We start from the raw sequence: 14,186 nt of genomic DNA, 5'->3' as shown, positions 1-14,186 counted from the left end.
TGTAAAGTAAGGTTACCATTATTTAATACTTATACGGAAACTACGCCGTTTCACAACCATGTAGAATCCTAACACGTATATAGATGTATTTTTATTCTCTAGAAATCCGTTAGATTACTGAATAGATATTAGAATGTGGTTGTAACTATTAAATTCATGAAATGATTGTTTCACTTGTGAAAATCGCGCCAACTTCTTATACGTTTCATCGATGAACTATGTTTTTCCACGGCTGATGAGTTTCGCTGGTAGTACGAAACAAAATTATCGTAAAAACTAAATAGAAACTTGTTTATAAACTGTAGTGCGACTAATTTATTTTTCACATGGTAGCCATGTTTTTGAATTGTCATAGGTATCTTCACATAAATGTATTTATAATTACATTCTAAATATTGGTGCATACAAATACTCTAAGATAGATGCACGCATGGATATTTCCTGATGTAAGTACATTTTTCCATCGAAAAATATACAGATTTTTCACCAAACAACATTTTCCACTTAACCGATTTTATTTCCACGAAAATGAAGCTTTATAAAATGATTTTAATCTGCGTCTTTGACTTATTTATCATACAAAATCACCTCCATTCACTTGAACTATATATTACGGGACACCGCGTATAAACGCGTAAGGGTTCATTTTCATCGAATCTTCATAGGGGACAGCCAATGGTGTTTGAGTTAACATAGGGAAATCACTCATGTGACAAGATAAAATCTCAATAAAACGTATTATTTCCCTAGATATTGCAAATAATCTAGTGGAAATGTATTACGCATGTAGTAAATCACTAAAAACGATAGATTCAGCAGAAAATTTATGAGTTTTATATTGTATTATGCTTCCATCGTATGATCGGGTTGCGTTATCGTAAGGTGTATTTAAATATAACAAGAACTTGCTGAAGGATTTGAAAAATCACTTTGTATAAGCAAAAGTGCATCACGTTCCTGCAGCAAATTATGTTGAATTCGTCGGATTTTTAGTGATATATTGTTTATTAGTTGCAAAGGGATACAAATTGTTTGGTTGGGTGTTCATAATCTAATAGATGAAGATTCAAATATTATTTTTATGCGAAGTTAAAGAAGATTGGAAGAAATTTGCGTAACTTGAATGCATACATTTAATGTGAAACATTAGTGTTCTTTTACTAGCCTGCCTTGAGTGGTCATTTAGAAAATACATCTATACCGTAAATCTGTCGTATTACATAAATTTAAGTTCGGCTTTAAATTAACTGCAAGCAGCCATCTTGTAAAAATCTTTTTTGTATTTCGAACGAACAAAGTGTTCAATATCGATAATACCTTTATCTTATGCGATTCAACTGAGAATTTTCATTAAAAATTAAGCTTTTCTAGGAATGTCAGATTTTTCAGAACAGTGTTGGTATTAAGATGTAAAAATCAATTTCGCGCCATAAAACAGTATTATTCGATAGCTGCATTTAAGAGCAAGAAAAATATAAAGACGAGTTGCGATACAAACAACTCGAATAAGAAAAGGGTAGGCGAATTTTTCTGTTGAAAGTTGGAAATAATACAGGCAAAACGGCACCACAAAAAAAATCACATAAGAAGATGGCGGAGACCAAAGAATTAGAGGTGAGTTAAATATTAAAAGTGGTGTAGTGTAAGTTAAATTACGTGCGAAATTTTATAGAAAAGTGAGCAGGTCTGCATTACGAATTTGTCGTGGTTATATCCGGGTTATCAGCAATTTATGATGTGCATCAGTAAATTATATTAGTAGACGCTTAGTACACTGTCCCGGAAGCTTGATTCTGTCGCTGTTATAATTATGTTCTTTTTTCAGTGAAATATTTAGATTAATTAATAGAATTTTTTCTTTGGTTATACTGTGCTTACAATTACGTTGCATTTATCGAATAATGCTTAGAAAATACGACAATATCTTCGTTTTCATAGGTAACCCTAATTCTTTTTTTTATTTCATTCAAAATATCGCTTAGAATTTTTTTATCATTTTCACCTATTTTCATAATACGAAGTAACACACTGTTCATATGCAAATATGTTGTTAGATGATACTTATTATGGCTGTAAAATTGAATTTTGTTTTGTTACCTTATGGAGATTTATATTGTTAATACAATATGGTATTGATGAAAAGTATTTATGTGATTTTTGTAAGATGAATAATAAATAAAAATTTAAAGTATAACTTTTATGTCTAGCATTTTAATTTTGTTTTTAATTTCTGTAATTATTTTTTTTTTACTAATAAAATATGTTTATCATTTAATTGCACACTACTTGTTACAACAATAGCACCTTTTTACAATATTGATTTTGCTTATAGTTCTTATATTTCTATGCAAATGTTTTTAGAATCAATGCATATAAGATGGTTATAATGGATGTGTATTGCAATTTTATGATTACAGAATATGGTATTGAGTTTTCGAGTATCTGAACTACAGATGCTTCTCGGTTTTGCTGGTAGAAATAAATCAGGTAGAAAAAACGAATTACAAGCACGTGCATTAGAATTATTAAGGTTGAGATCCAATCCTGTACAACTTAAAATACGTGAATTATATAAAACTATACAGTAAGTATAATGTTACTATTACTGTAAATATGTACATAAATTTTGCTATATTATAAGACTGACTATTTCTATGTATTAGATTTCTAAGTATGTTATTTCCTTATGTATTTTAATAAAGTATTAAACAATGTCCTGTTTGTTATGTGTACTATAACATTTTGTTGTTATTCAAGTATTACAAACATCAATAGATTCTTCAGTTTAAATACTATTTCTATTATTTATTTAATCATTTTTCTTAGAGCTGATCAATTGGCTGCACATCAAATGTATGGTCAGACAGGTGGTTCTGGAGAACCACAAATTGATCAAAACATGCATTCCAGAAATTATTACACTAGGTAAATATATAAGATAAAATACCAAGCTGCATTAAGTATGAAAAAACAGTTATGAAGGAATGAGTGTTTTAATATAACAATTATGTTTTTATAATATTGCTTGTTATTTTTAATTAATATAAAGACAAGCAATCAGTCAACAACAACAGTCACAGTCTGCAGTTTCTAGTGGAAAAGATCTACCACCTGCGCATCAAGCATCTCTACCTCAGGCACCTAGAGCTAATCCAATATATCAGTCCACAGGATATACCAGTGTAACACCCCAGGTAAGTTAACAGAATGTTGTACAGAGCATTTTGATATTATATGTGACTATAAATGTCTTAACATTTCAGCAAACATCCACTGCACCTTATAATCCATATCCATATCCACCAAAAGTTTTACCATCTCCATTACAAATACAACCCAGGAGTCAATACCCTGTTCATCCAGATGTTAGATTCAAGAAACTACCATTCTTTGATTTACTCGGTGAATTGCTGAAGCCATCTAGTCTAATGCCCCAAGGATCTATGAGACTTCAGGAGAACACATTTATGTTTCATTTAACCCCGCAACAATCAACTGATGTATCTAGCTCGAGAGATTGCCGTGCAGGAAGTAAAATGGATTATATTGTTCAGGTATATCTGGATGACTTCTTAAGACTTCTTAAAAAATTTATGCTTTTATTCTTTGAAAATTCTAAAACTTATGTTGTGGATGTTACAGATACAAATGCGATTTTGTTTACAAGAAACATCTTGTGAACAGGAAGATTGTTTTCCGCCGAGTATTGCTGTAAAAGTTAACGGGAAATTGTGTCCTTTACCTGTAAGTGAAAAGATTATGGTGTTGTTACATTTCTGTTAAAACTAAAATGACACAATTAATTTTCGCGTATTATAAAAGGTAAGTTGCAAAAAACAATCTTTTTTTATTTATTTTTTTCCAGAATCCTATACCTACAAATAAGCCAGGTGTAGAACCAAAGAGGCCACCAAGGCCTGTTAATATTAGTCCTTTAGTTAAATTATCTCCTACTGTAGGAAATCAAATCCATGTCACCTGGTCGGCTGACTATGGAAGACGTTATGCGATTGCGATATATCTAGTTAGAAAGCTTTCAAGCACAGAATTATTGACTAGATTAAAAAATAGAGGTGTTCGACATTCAGATTATACAAGAGGTTTAAGTACGTAACTATACCAGATGTTTATATTTTCTTAATGTTACAAATAAATACCATTAAAAAACAATGTCCCCCATAGTTAAAGAAAAGCTTAACGAAGACGCAGATAGCGAAATAGCGACAACGTCGTTAAGAGTATCGTTAGCTTGTCCGTTAGGAAAGATGCGAATGTGCACACCATGTCGTGCGTCAACATGTTCACATTTACAATGTTTTGATGCTTCGCTGTTCCTTCAAATGAATGAAAGAAAACCTACGTGGAATTGTCCGGTTTGTGATAAACCGGCATTGTACGATAATCTTGTTATCGATGGATATTTCCAAGAGGTATTGAATTCTAAGAAGTTACTCCCGGATGTAAATGAAATTCAGTTGTTGCAAGATGGTTCGTGGGAGAATTTGGTTTTGAAGAAGGAGAAAGATAAAGACAAAAGTGAAACGAAAGTTATTATAAATTCGGAGAATCGGAAAATTGATGTGGATACAGTGGATCTTGGTATGTTTATATTTTTATTATCATTTAATACAGGAATAGCGGTAGTTGTATATAAAGTTTCTATTAAATGCATCTAATTCTAATTTACGCGGAAATCGTTACTATTTATGTAGATGAAAGCAATCTCACACCCCCAAAGGAAAAGAAACGAGCTGTTATCATCGATTTAATATCAGATAGCGATGATGATGACGAACATGCTACATCAACACAAAGTACAAAGAAAATAGCTACTGGTACATCTTCACCAAAAAAGTCCCAAGCTAGTTCAATTAGCAGTACAAGCGAATCACCAGAATTGATGATTATTGATTTAGAATAGGATTTTTTATATTGATCATTATAATAAAATTGCCAAAATTTTAAATTATGTAAGTTTTGTACAGAATAAATACCAAAACTTTCATTAGTTATGCAGTTATCAAATTGAGAAATTACTGTATAAATATGAGTAAATTCTTGACATTTTTACTTTTGATACTTTAAGTTTGATAGAAAATAAGATACATAGTGTTCTGCTTTCAGTAATAATAACTCACTATTCTTTCATTTCATTATGTTTTATATTCTCAAAAAATAAGGTACATTTCTTTTGTTATCGAACCCGAATCGTTATGTATCATCGAAAAGAATAAAATCAACTTTTATAATATAAGATTTCTTTTTAATTTTAATCTATAAATAAGAGAGCAAAAGTATAAGATACAACCTATTTTTATTGCAAATATTTCTAGTAACAGTATTTCTTGGTGAATAGTGTTTTTAAATTATTCATTAAATTTAGATATTTTCGTTGATTGTTTATCGAAGTTTCCTACTTGATCAGGGTTAAGAAAATTACTTAGACTGTATTTGCTATAGACTTTGTTTTTATAAAAGTCAACCTTATGAAATGAAATAGGTAAAATTGATACAAATAGGATATTAACAACGCATGTAATATTTTTGTGTTACAACTTTTATACATAAATCGTATGTTCCATGTATCTCAGAGTTTATTCTTCTTGTAAAATCACGTCTAGATTTGGATACATATAATTGCGAAGTGTTATTCCAGAAAGTTGTTGGTCCACAGGTTCTCTTGTATCATATAAACTTGGAGCTTGAAATATTATACCAAGCGTTCCTCCGATACACGCTAATGTAAAAACCCAAAGAAAAAGTCTATCTAAAACCATAGCTACAAATTTCCAATCTTCTATAACCTGAGAATGTAAAAAAACAGATTTTATTGGTAAGAAATTTAGTATTAAAATTGTATTAACACGAAAAGATGTATGTATATACTTTTCAAGAATAGAGTTATAATATTAATTGTATCACTTAATCCTTTAACTGTTGTTTAGCACATCCGATCGCTCTAATTTTAAATTATATTACTGAAGTGATATTCTATTTTAAAAGATTTTTTTTATTGTATTTATTTTATTTTTATTTTAGTGGTATATATGACACATCCGCTATTTGATATTGGCAAAAATTAACATATTTATATACCACAACCGCCTCTGACTATAATTTTAGTATGCGGTTTATAAACCATACCCACAGTTAAAGGGTTAAGAAAAGTATCAAAAGTAAAACTAAAATTATACGTAAAAGATATAGTATTTAACTTACTTCGTTATCCTTATCTGCATTCTTTATATGTTGAGCAATAAAACGCACACCCTTGAGAGCTGATATGACGTCTGGGGATAAATGTCTCGGCATCGTATTTTCACTGTCAGTGACTGCAAGAACATATCTTTATGTACTTTAATAAAGTATTTCATGACATTATTTTATAATATCACCAGTCGTGTCGCACGCAGGATTACTGTTAATTCTAATATAATTCATCGTTATTATACAATATACTATGTATGTTTGGTATCTTGTAAACGCAGAAATATTGTAAACTCATAGTTTCATTTCAACGCGAAGTTGTGTCATAATAAATTTCACGAATAAAGTTTTATAACAAACTGTGCCTTTTTCTTATAATAATATAAAGATTTACCAGATGCATGTGGAATATGACGAGCGTCATCCTCTCTTATATTCTTGTACTGGGAGGTGACGCTTTCAAATCCATCTGGACTTCCTTTTAATTCCAAAGGGTAGTCGCTGACGCTATCACAAAAACTGTAACAATTATTTCTGAAATCTCAAGCATTCTATTTTAAAATGATTACCTAAAATCTATTTCATTAGTATATCCACTATCCATGTACGTGTCGTCGTATTCTGGGGTCGAATACGGTGTTCGACGCATCATTAAAATTCGCGGCATCCAATTTAAGAATACTTGTCTGACCCATGGCGACATATTGTGCGTGGACGGGGATCTATGTAAGAAAATGTTTAGTTAATATTATTCTACAAATGGTACGGCACTATGGAATATGAATTACCGGAAATGAACATTCAATACGCATACAGTGATCCATATCGACAAAGTGACTAAGATCATAGTGAATAACAAGTATTTTCCTAAAAGTGGAATGGCTAGTGATGTAGGGGGTATAATTTCCGCTAATAATAAAAAGAACACCGTCAATGAGAGTAAAATGGAAGAACACAGCGATACCTGAAACATATCAATTTCTTCATAAATGCATAATCTTTGAATTTGTTCAATTTACTTACTTTTTCACCTGAGTCGCTTGGAAGGTAAAAGACAAGCACCGTAAGGAACGTGATACCCACGCAAGGAATGATCAGATTGACTGTATAGAATAACGTCTTCCTCCGCATTGTGATATTAAATGTGATATCTGTGTGTTTTATAAATAAACAATTATGCATTTTACATTATCGCTATCAATACTGTATAACAAAATTTGTTTACCAGAATAGGGCTCCGTGCAACAGGGATAATACTCTTCGTTCCTCGACGCTGGTACTTCTAAAATGTCCCATTCTACTGACAAATAAAAGTCGCTCAAGTCTATCCCTGTTGCAACTAAGTTGCTACCAGGCTCTTGTTTCATATGTTTAAGATCCACCTGTCGGTAAAGGTCTTTACAAAGCATATTTCCGGCATACAGTACTAACGCGAATTACTTGTACTTCTAACTCGTTTTTAACTGATTCTCTCTAAACAAGTGTTGGTTTAATAAGATTTCATGATTATAACCTGAGCGCCGTTATATGTCCAAGAACCGAATTTCATGATGCATGATTGTTCGTCAAATGGAAAGTATTCCACGTTAATTTCGCATGATGATTTATAGATCGCTGGGGGTTTCCAGGATACTTCACCTGTGTACTTTACGGTTGCTTTTGTCATAAGCGTCACTTCGTAATTGCCATCGGCACTAAAAAAAAAGATAAATATATCAATTATTTATTGTTTAATATGTTTATAACGTTTCAACAACCGCGTACTTATTGTATAAGACGATATCTGGCAGCCAAATATTTTCGGAAGGCACGTATAACATTTCCACGCCGCCGTAATCTTCTGGTTCCCATCGTAGTTTATAATCAAACCATTTCTGCAGACACACAAATAGATCAATATATAAAATACTTATGCATCTTTTATTTAAAAGCTGAGATCTTACCTGTTCCACCCAGACATTCGTAGTCATTACTTGATTTTTCAGATTCTGCAAATAAAGAAGGATGTAATTATTAACGTCAGTTTATTAAAACAATAATAGATTTGTAATTTTATACCATTTCGATTAATTGAGATAGCTTTAACCCGAGCCAAACTGTTAAGGTTTCAGTGTTATTGATGACAGGGCGGATAAGTCTGTTATAGTTCGACAGTAAATCATCGTAAAGCCTTTTCGTATCGGGATTTGCCTCATAAGTCTTCGTTCCGGCAGTACCTGAATGAAACATGCATCTTTTCTTACATAATTTTCATTTTTTTTAAATAAAAAAGCAATCCAGCCTGACGTAACAAAATAAAGAATGAAACATATTATTCATAATATGTAGAAACAATAGACTTACCGTATATGATATTAAGAGTATTAAATATAACACTGATCGTGAATATTTGCATTTTAATTTATTCTATTTACAAATTTGTATAGAGTTGAGTTGGTAAAGACCACTCCCCGTATGAAAAACGTTCATTTATCGCCTCCACACACAATGGCTTTCAAGTTAACCATGTTAAACACGAAACGCGATGAACACACTAGATATTTATTTTACTGGCGACAATTGGGAGGTATAATTAGTGGAATATGAATGTTCTGCATCTCACAGGAGCAAAATCGATATCCGAAGTTAGCGCCATGACAGTTCCTTCCGCTTACACTTCTCACCCGCTTACACTTCCGCTCCTATTCACTCATCCGCGCATGCGCGATGGCAGCGCGCGCAGCCATTTAGCATCGCGCACAAATTCTGCGCATCGGTTAGTACAGTTTGGTGCGCAAGCGTCCCTCACCTCCCGATTTCAACCGGCGTCTTATACAATTTTTGAAGTTTTAAACCATGAAAATCGAAGCTGCATGTATCATAAAAGGTAACTAGAGTAACTATTATTCTTTATTTACATAAATGTACTGATTCAAAGGCAAATGTTAATGTATTTGATGATTTTTGGAAAGATGATTTGTCGTCGACATTCTGGTATTCACTTGCTTCGTCAGCTATTGCCCTCTACACCAATCCGTGGCAGAATTTTCGAGCACGTGCAACGACTTGATAGCTTAGAAAATGATTTTGAAAGGATTCTTATAAGGATAAGGTATTTTATATGAAGTTTTTATTTATTGCAGGCTTAATTCAGATAAGGTTAGGAAATCTTTTCTATAGGAAATATCTTTTGATAGTACGTGTGAATCTCCACAAAATGTGGCGCGTATTTTTCCAATATGGCGTCACCACTTTTTTCAAACACTAGTTTCAGTTCCTTTTTTCTAAAATATTAAATTATATTGTTCTTTGTAAAGAAATTTAACTTGATTTCTGATCTAGTAACATAAAGTATAACTTGATTTTATTATTGTAATAAGTGCAAACTCTAAAATTGTTCATTAATCGTAAGTAAAATCAATCCCTGTAGAAAAGAAAGTAAGCATTGTCAAGGATAACCTATTTTACGTTTTAAGCTAGGAAGGGTTCTTACGAATAATTTCAATAATTTTTCAATTAAATTTTCTCAAAAACAATATTACTTATAAAAATATTATATTTCATATACTTGAATTGTTTTTTCACGTCAGGTGGGACGATCACGTGTGAATCTCCACAAAATGTGGCGCGTATTTTTCCAATATGGCGTCGCCACTTTTTTCAAACACTAGTTTCAGTTCGTTTTTTCTAAAATATTAAGTTATATTGTTCTTTGTAAAGAAATTTAACTTGATTTCTGATCTAGTAACATAAAGTCTAATTTGATTTTATTATTGTAATAAGTGCAAACTCTAAAATTATTCATTAATCGTAAGTAAAATCTATATCTGTAGAAAAGAAAGTAAGCATTGTCAAGGATAACCTATTTCACGTTTGAAGCGAGGAAAAGTTCTTACGAATAATTTCAATAATTTTTCAACCGAATTTTCTCAAAAACAATATTGCTTATAAAAATATTATATTTCAAATACTTGAATTGTTTTCACAGATGGGACGAGACGGATTTCAGTTGAATAATAGCAAACAAATCAAGATCTGGCCACGTTTCCTAAACCACAAGCATCGTTAGTCTTCCTGGCTAAAATCCTGTTGATGTTTCACGAGGTCGACGCACGTTTAGAAAACATCGTAATTATGTCAGTGTGAGTAGTGAAGCATGCCTTGTTGGTTGGTAGTCGACAATAGTTCGGAAACGGAGATATATTCTTCTCAAAGGTGGCAAAAGTATCCATCCGTGACCATGCAACGTTCTATGTACGATTATCGATCAAAGACACATCGTAAACACGGTAGTAGTTGAAGCGTACACCACGCGGCAAACCGAGCCACTTAGCGTATGTTTGTTTAGTACCTTTTACGATTATATCGTCCGGATGGTGTACGTGTTGGTCGGTGGGGGGGGTTTACATACACAGAAGCCAGTGTCTGGCGTATAGCTGAGGGGTTGGTCGTCGCGGCGCCGTGCTTCGAGAGGGTCATTTATAACTGTTATCGTGAGACTTACTAGCCCACTTACTACCTTCCACTGTCTATTCTCCAACCTCTCTTCTATTCTACTCTCGAGCGAGATGCAGTAGGCCACCGGATCCTGCTGGTCATTCTATCACATTTTTTTCTTTTTGTTAGGTCATCCTGTATCGCGCCAGAAGACGGTCCTTTGAGTAACGACGCCTCTGAAACCGATAGATTCTCAATGGATCCCATATTTTCGCGGCGAATCAGTTCCGCGAACGCTTGGCGCCGTTCGATTTACAACAACTTATCCTTTTGCCATCCATTTCAGCTGTATATTACATTCAATTTGCCAATGGGATGTAATTTATCGGATTCTACGCTGGACACTTTGAGGTACAAAGTAATATAGAGTTACAACATTTCAGAAAAATCTGTCTCAGATTTTTCTTCTTCCTTTATGTAAATCTTTTAAAGTACGTCGATATTTTAGAGAGTAACAATGGATTAGGCTTTTGCTAAGTTAAAGGGTTAATGATTTTTATAACTTTGTTTCCTTTTTTGAAGATCTTCAAATGTCATTTGAATAATGATTACTAATTTATTCTCAATACTGTAAATGGAAATAGTCAAACTAGATAGCTTCATAAAATTAGAATTTCTAAATCGATTGCACTTTATACATGCAAAATGGCCAGCAATTGTTTCATAGTTGCGAAACGAAGCAAAAGTGGGTAACAGCTTATTTCACACGAAACGTATAATTGTTGTTGGGCCAATTACAATTCTGTTTTCATTAGCTCCAGGACTTGTAACTCTAATAGTCGTACACATTGCTCTAATCCTTTGTTCTCTCTAAGCCACTTTGAGCGGCGAACTGACTGAACTGAAGGTGAACTTTTGGACTCTGTTTATCGTCTGTAATATGGTTGCATTACACAAATCTGCAAGATAACAGTGAACAAACTTTCATCCTTATTACCATAACCAGATTAAATTTTCACTGAAATATTATAAATACAAAATATTCAGCTCAAATCAATAATCAATAGCTTAGTGTCGTGTTCATTTCAAAGAGCGTTTATGTATTTCTTTACCATTGTATATTTTTTAAACAAAACAGCGAAATGATGACTTAACTCTGCATCATATATACTGCATCATATTTCATTTGGAACAAAATCTCTGACACCGCAGTCAAAGAATGATCGATTCGGCGTGGAATGACTCCATAGTATTTTCAGAACAGAAATAGGTTTTATTTATTACAGCGAATCTCGCGTGGGTACGGTGTTACAACAGATAGTTTGTAGTTATCGGGGTACATTTCTCATTGCGTTTTTGTCCGTTGGACATGTATTTTCGGGAAGGGCGGTGGGGGGCTTGCACTTAATCCTAATATGGAAATATGTATGTCGCGCGATCCGCAAGCCGACGATTAATGCGAATAAATCGATTTTTGGCGTAGGTGTAGAACGGTTGCCGCCAAATCCTGGAAGCCACGCCAAGTGGCGGAAACACGAGAATTCCATCTGGATTTACTAAGATCAGTGCCATTTAATGTGGAGCTCGATAAATCCCTTAAAAGCTGGCGGTCTGCAAGAAGACGTCGCATTACAATTTTCCACGGGGAAGGAGAATGGCGAACGTCTACGAGGAGACACGGACAAATCTGCAAATGCAACGCTTCAGGTGCCAAATGCTTTCGTCGTATAACCGTGAGTAACTGTCTACTCCATATTTGCTGTCCTACATTGAACTCAATTCGATGGAGGAAAATGGACGTGTACGATTGAAATCTGCGTAAACTAGTCATTTCATGAGACACATTCGGAACGATCGATTTTAATGTATACGTGAACATATTTTAGATAGAAATTTGAATAGAGAATGTTTTAAGGAAATTGAATCGTTGAAATTGAAGAGAGACGGTAGAATGTTAGATTATTAAAAAAATTTTTATTATTTTATCATCTATGATTTTAAATGATATGTGTCTATATTCATTGATCTTTTTGATATCTATTGAATTGCTTCAACTCTCTGATATATTCAATTCATTGACTAAACGTTTGCCTAATTTATTGTTCCGAATGTTCAATGTCTATTCAACCGAATAGTACAATTTTCAAAGTGTCTAATCCTCCATGAATTGCTCTGCTCAATACGTTGACTGTCACAGTATAAAGAATCTATATACATATATTACCTATGCCATACTTCAATTAGAATTATTAAAGATATGATAATTTATTTTTTTAATTTAATTATTTAAATTGTTACTATGAATTATTTATGGAACAGTGAAATTTTAACTTAGATTTCGTATAGAATTTACAAATTCAAAAATAATAGTAAAATCTAGTGTTCTCAATCTTTAAGAAAATATTGTAAAGACAGTGAACGTGTTAAGAATATCTATTGTTTCTCTTGTAAATACAAAAGTCGTCCTATTAGAAGACACAAAAAGGTAAGAGTATAATTTACAATCTACTTTCTGAACTGTATTTGCTGAAATGCTCAGCAATAGCGATTTTATCCGACTTCGTTGTTCCGGATCATTTCGATGCAACTATGGTTGCTTGTTTACGATTTCCATAATTCCGTGCCCTTCGTCCGTGGCAGGCTCTAAAGAGCCAATATCGAGCAAAGTAGGTGTGTACTTTAATTACTAGAGATAATTACGTCGTCACCGGCTTGGCTGAGGGATGGGAGGTTTACTATGATAACAGAGTATCCAATATCCTGGTGAGTTACGTAGCCTAGCACGACACAACCCCCCTCGTGTATATGTATTCCGCACGAACGCATACCTCCCCTCTGGATGTATTTACTATCGTATGCATGCCAGCACATGTCAGTTGGTTGCGTTTGACCCCCATCCGTGATTAATATAATTACCTACCCGATTATTGTCTTACGGATGCTGCATTTAACCGCGGACGTACGAGACCGACTTCCGTATCCGTTTTGCTGTTGCTTCCACCGTAGATCAGGGTTGCTTATATTTCATTCGTATAATATTTTATTCTATTCTTTATATTCAATTATAAAAGTATTGAATACTAAAAACGAAGACCTACGTACATTCATTAGTGTAATTAGGATTTTGTGGGGATGGCTGAGATTCCTTATCAATTTTGAATTTTAAATCTTAGGATCTTAATGTTTTAAAATTTTTTAATTTTTAAATGGTGAGAAAGCAAGTCCCCCCTTTGTAGGGAACGGGAGGGCTCCTCTTGGCTCTAAAATTACCACAATTCCGCAAAAATATTTAAAAAAAAATAGATTATATCCCGTTATCTCGGTGTTGACGTGGGACACGTCCATCGAACCTATGCATCATAAGCAGCTTTCAACGGGTCGTAATTACCGCAACCACGAGAATACGATAGGGTTGACAAGGGAAGATCGGTCACGTAGTAGGGAGTAAGAATGGCCGAGTATTCGAGCTGATACGCGGACGAGGACGCACGTATATATAAGTATATATTCCCGTATGCAACGATAGGACGAAAGCCACGGGGGTAGCACGTCGGAATAATTTA

At 33.4% G+C, this 14,186-nt stretch overlaps 3 protein-coding genes across 9 annotated transcripts in view; 2 read left to right on the top strand and 1 right to left on the bottom strand.

Annotated features, from left to right (window-relative positions):
• Positions 1-363: 363 nt before the first annotated feature.
• LOC114877558 (E3 SUMO-protein ligase PIAS2) lies at positions 364-5,254 on the top strand. 4 transcript variants are annotated; one of them, XM_029190267.2, is made up of 10 exons: positions 798-1,614; positions 1,826-1,938; positions 2,418-2,584; positions 2,827-2,925; positions 3,050-3,194; positions 3,264-3,554; positions 3,643-3,744; positions 3,866-4,106; positions 4,183-4,599; positions 4,713-5,254. In XM_029190267.2, exons 3-10 carry the CDS (start codon positions 2,421-2,423, stop codon positions 4,919-4,921), a joined length of 1,668 nt encoding a protein of 555 aa, XP_029046100.1. In that variant the 5' UTR covers positions 798-1,614; positions 1,826-1,938; positions 2,418-2,420; the 3' UTR covers positions 4,922-5,254. The 4 variants fall into 4 exon arrangements, with proteins under 4 accessions (XP_029046098.1, XP_029046100.1, XP_029046097.1 ...); XM_029190265.2 differs by lacking the exons at positions 798-1,614; positions 1,826-1,938 and adding an exon at positions 364-446; XM_029190264.2 differs by lacking the exon at positions 1,826-1,938 and having other exon boundaries at positions 799-1,614.
• A 43-nt stretch (positions 5,255-5,297) lies between these two features.
• LOC114877559 (acetylcholine receptor subunit beta-like 2) lies at positions 5,298-8,970 on the bottom strand. Of its 4 annotated transcripts, none has more exons than XM_029190271.2 (12): positions 8,551-8,965; positions 8,266-8,423; positions 8,151-8,195; positions 7,972-8,081; positions 7,721-7,901; positions 7,433-7,589; positions 7,231-7,358; positions 6,996-7,171; positions 6,777-6,929; positions 6,602-6,726; positions 6,220-6,332; positions 5,298-5,804 (listed from the first exon to the last, which is right to left on the bottom strand). In XM_029190271.2, the coding sequence occupies exons 1-12, from the start codon at positions 8,600-8,602 to the stop codon at positions 5,595-5,597; spliced, it is 1,608 nt and encodes a 535-aa protein (XP_029046104.1). In that variant the 5' UTR covers positions 8,603-8,965; the 3' UTR covers positions 5,298-5,594. The 4 variants fall into 4 exon arrangements, with proteins under 4 accessions (XP_029046104.1, XP_029046105.1, XP_029046102.2 ...); XM_029190272.2 differs by having other exon boundaries at positions 6,602-6,714; positions 8,551-8,963; XM_029190269.2 differs by having other exon boundaries at positions 7,972-8,195; positions 8,551-8,970.
• Positions 8,971-10,662: 1,692 nt separating this feature from the next.
• Positions 10,663-14,186, top strand: part of LOC114877542 (nephrin-like) — a 279,693-nt gene continuing 276,169 nt past the window's right edge. Inside the window, exons 1-3 of the mRNA XM_046288951.1 lie at positions 10,663-10,679; positions 10,813-11,034; positions 12,107-12,356. The gene's annotated coding sequence lies outside the window, so the exon portion shown is untranslated. The remainder of the gene's footprint in view (positions 10,680-10,812; positions 11,035-12,106; positions 12,357-14,186) is intronic.

This window comes from Osmia bicornis, chromosome 15, assembly GCF_907164935.1.
Source record: "Osmia bicornis bicornis chromosome 15, iOsmBic2.1, whole genome shotgun sequence".
Taxonomy (NCBI): Eukaryota; Metazoa; Arthropoda; class Insecta; order Hymenoptera; family Megachilidae; genus Osmia; species Osmia bicornis.
The sequence above is the reverse complement of the archived record's forward strand: the minus strand, read 5'-3'. Positions and strand labels throughout refer to the sequence as shown.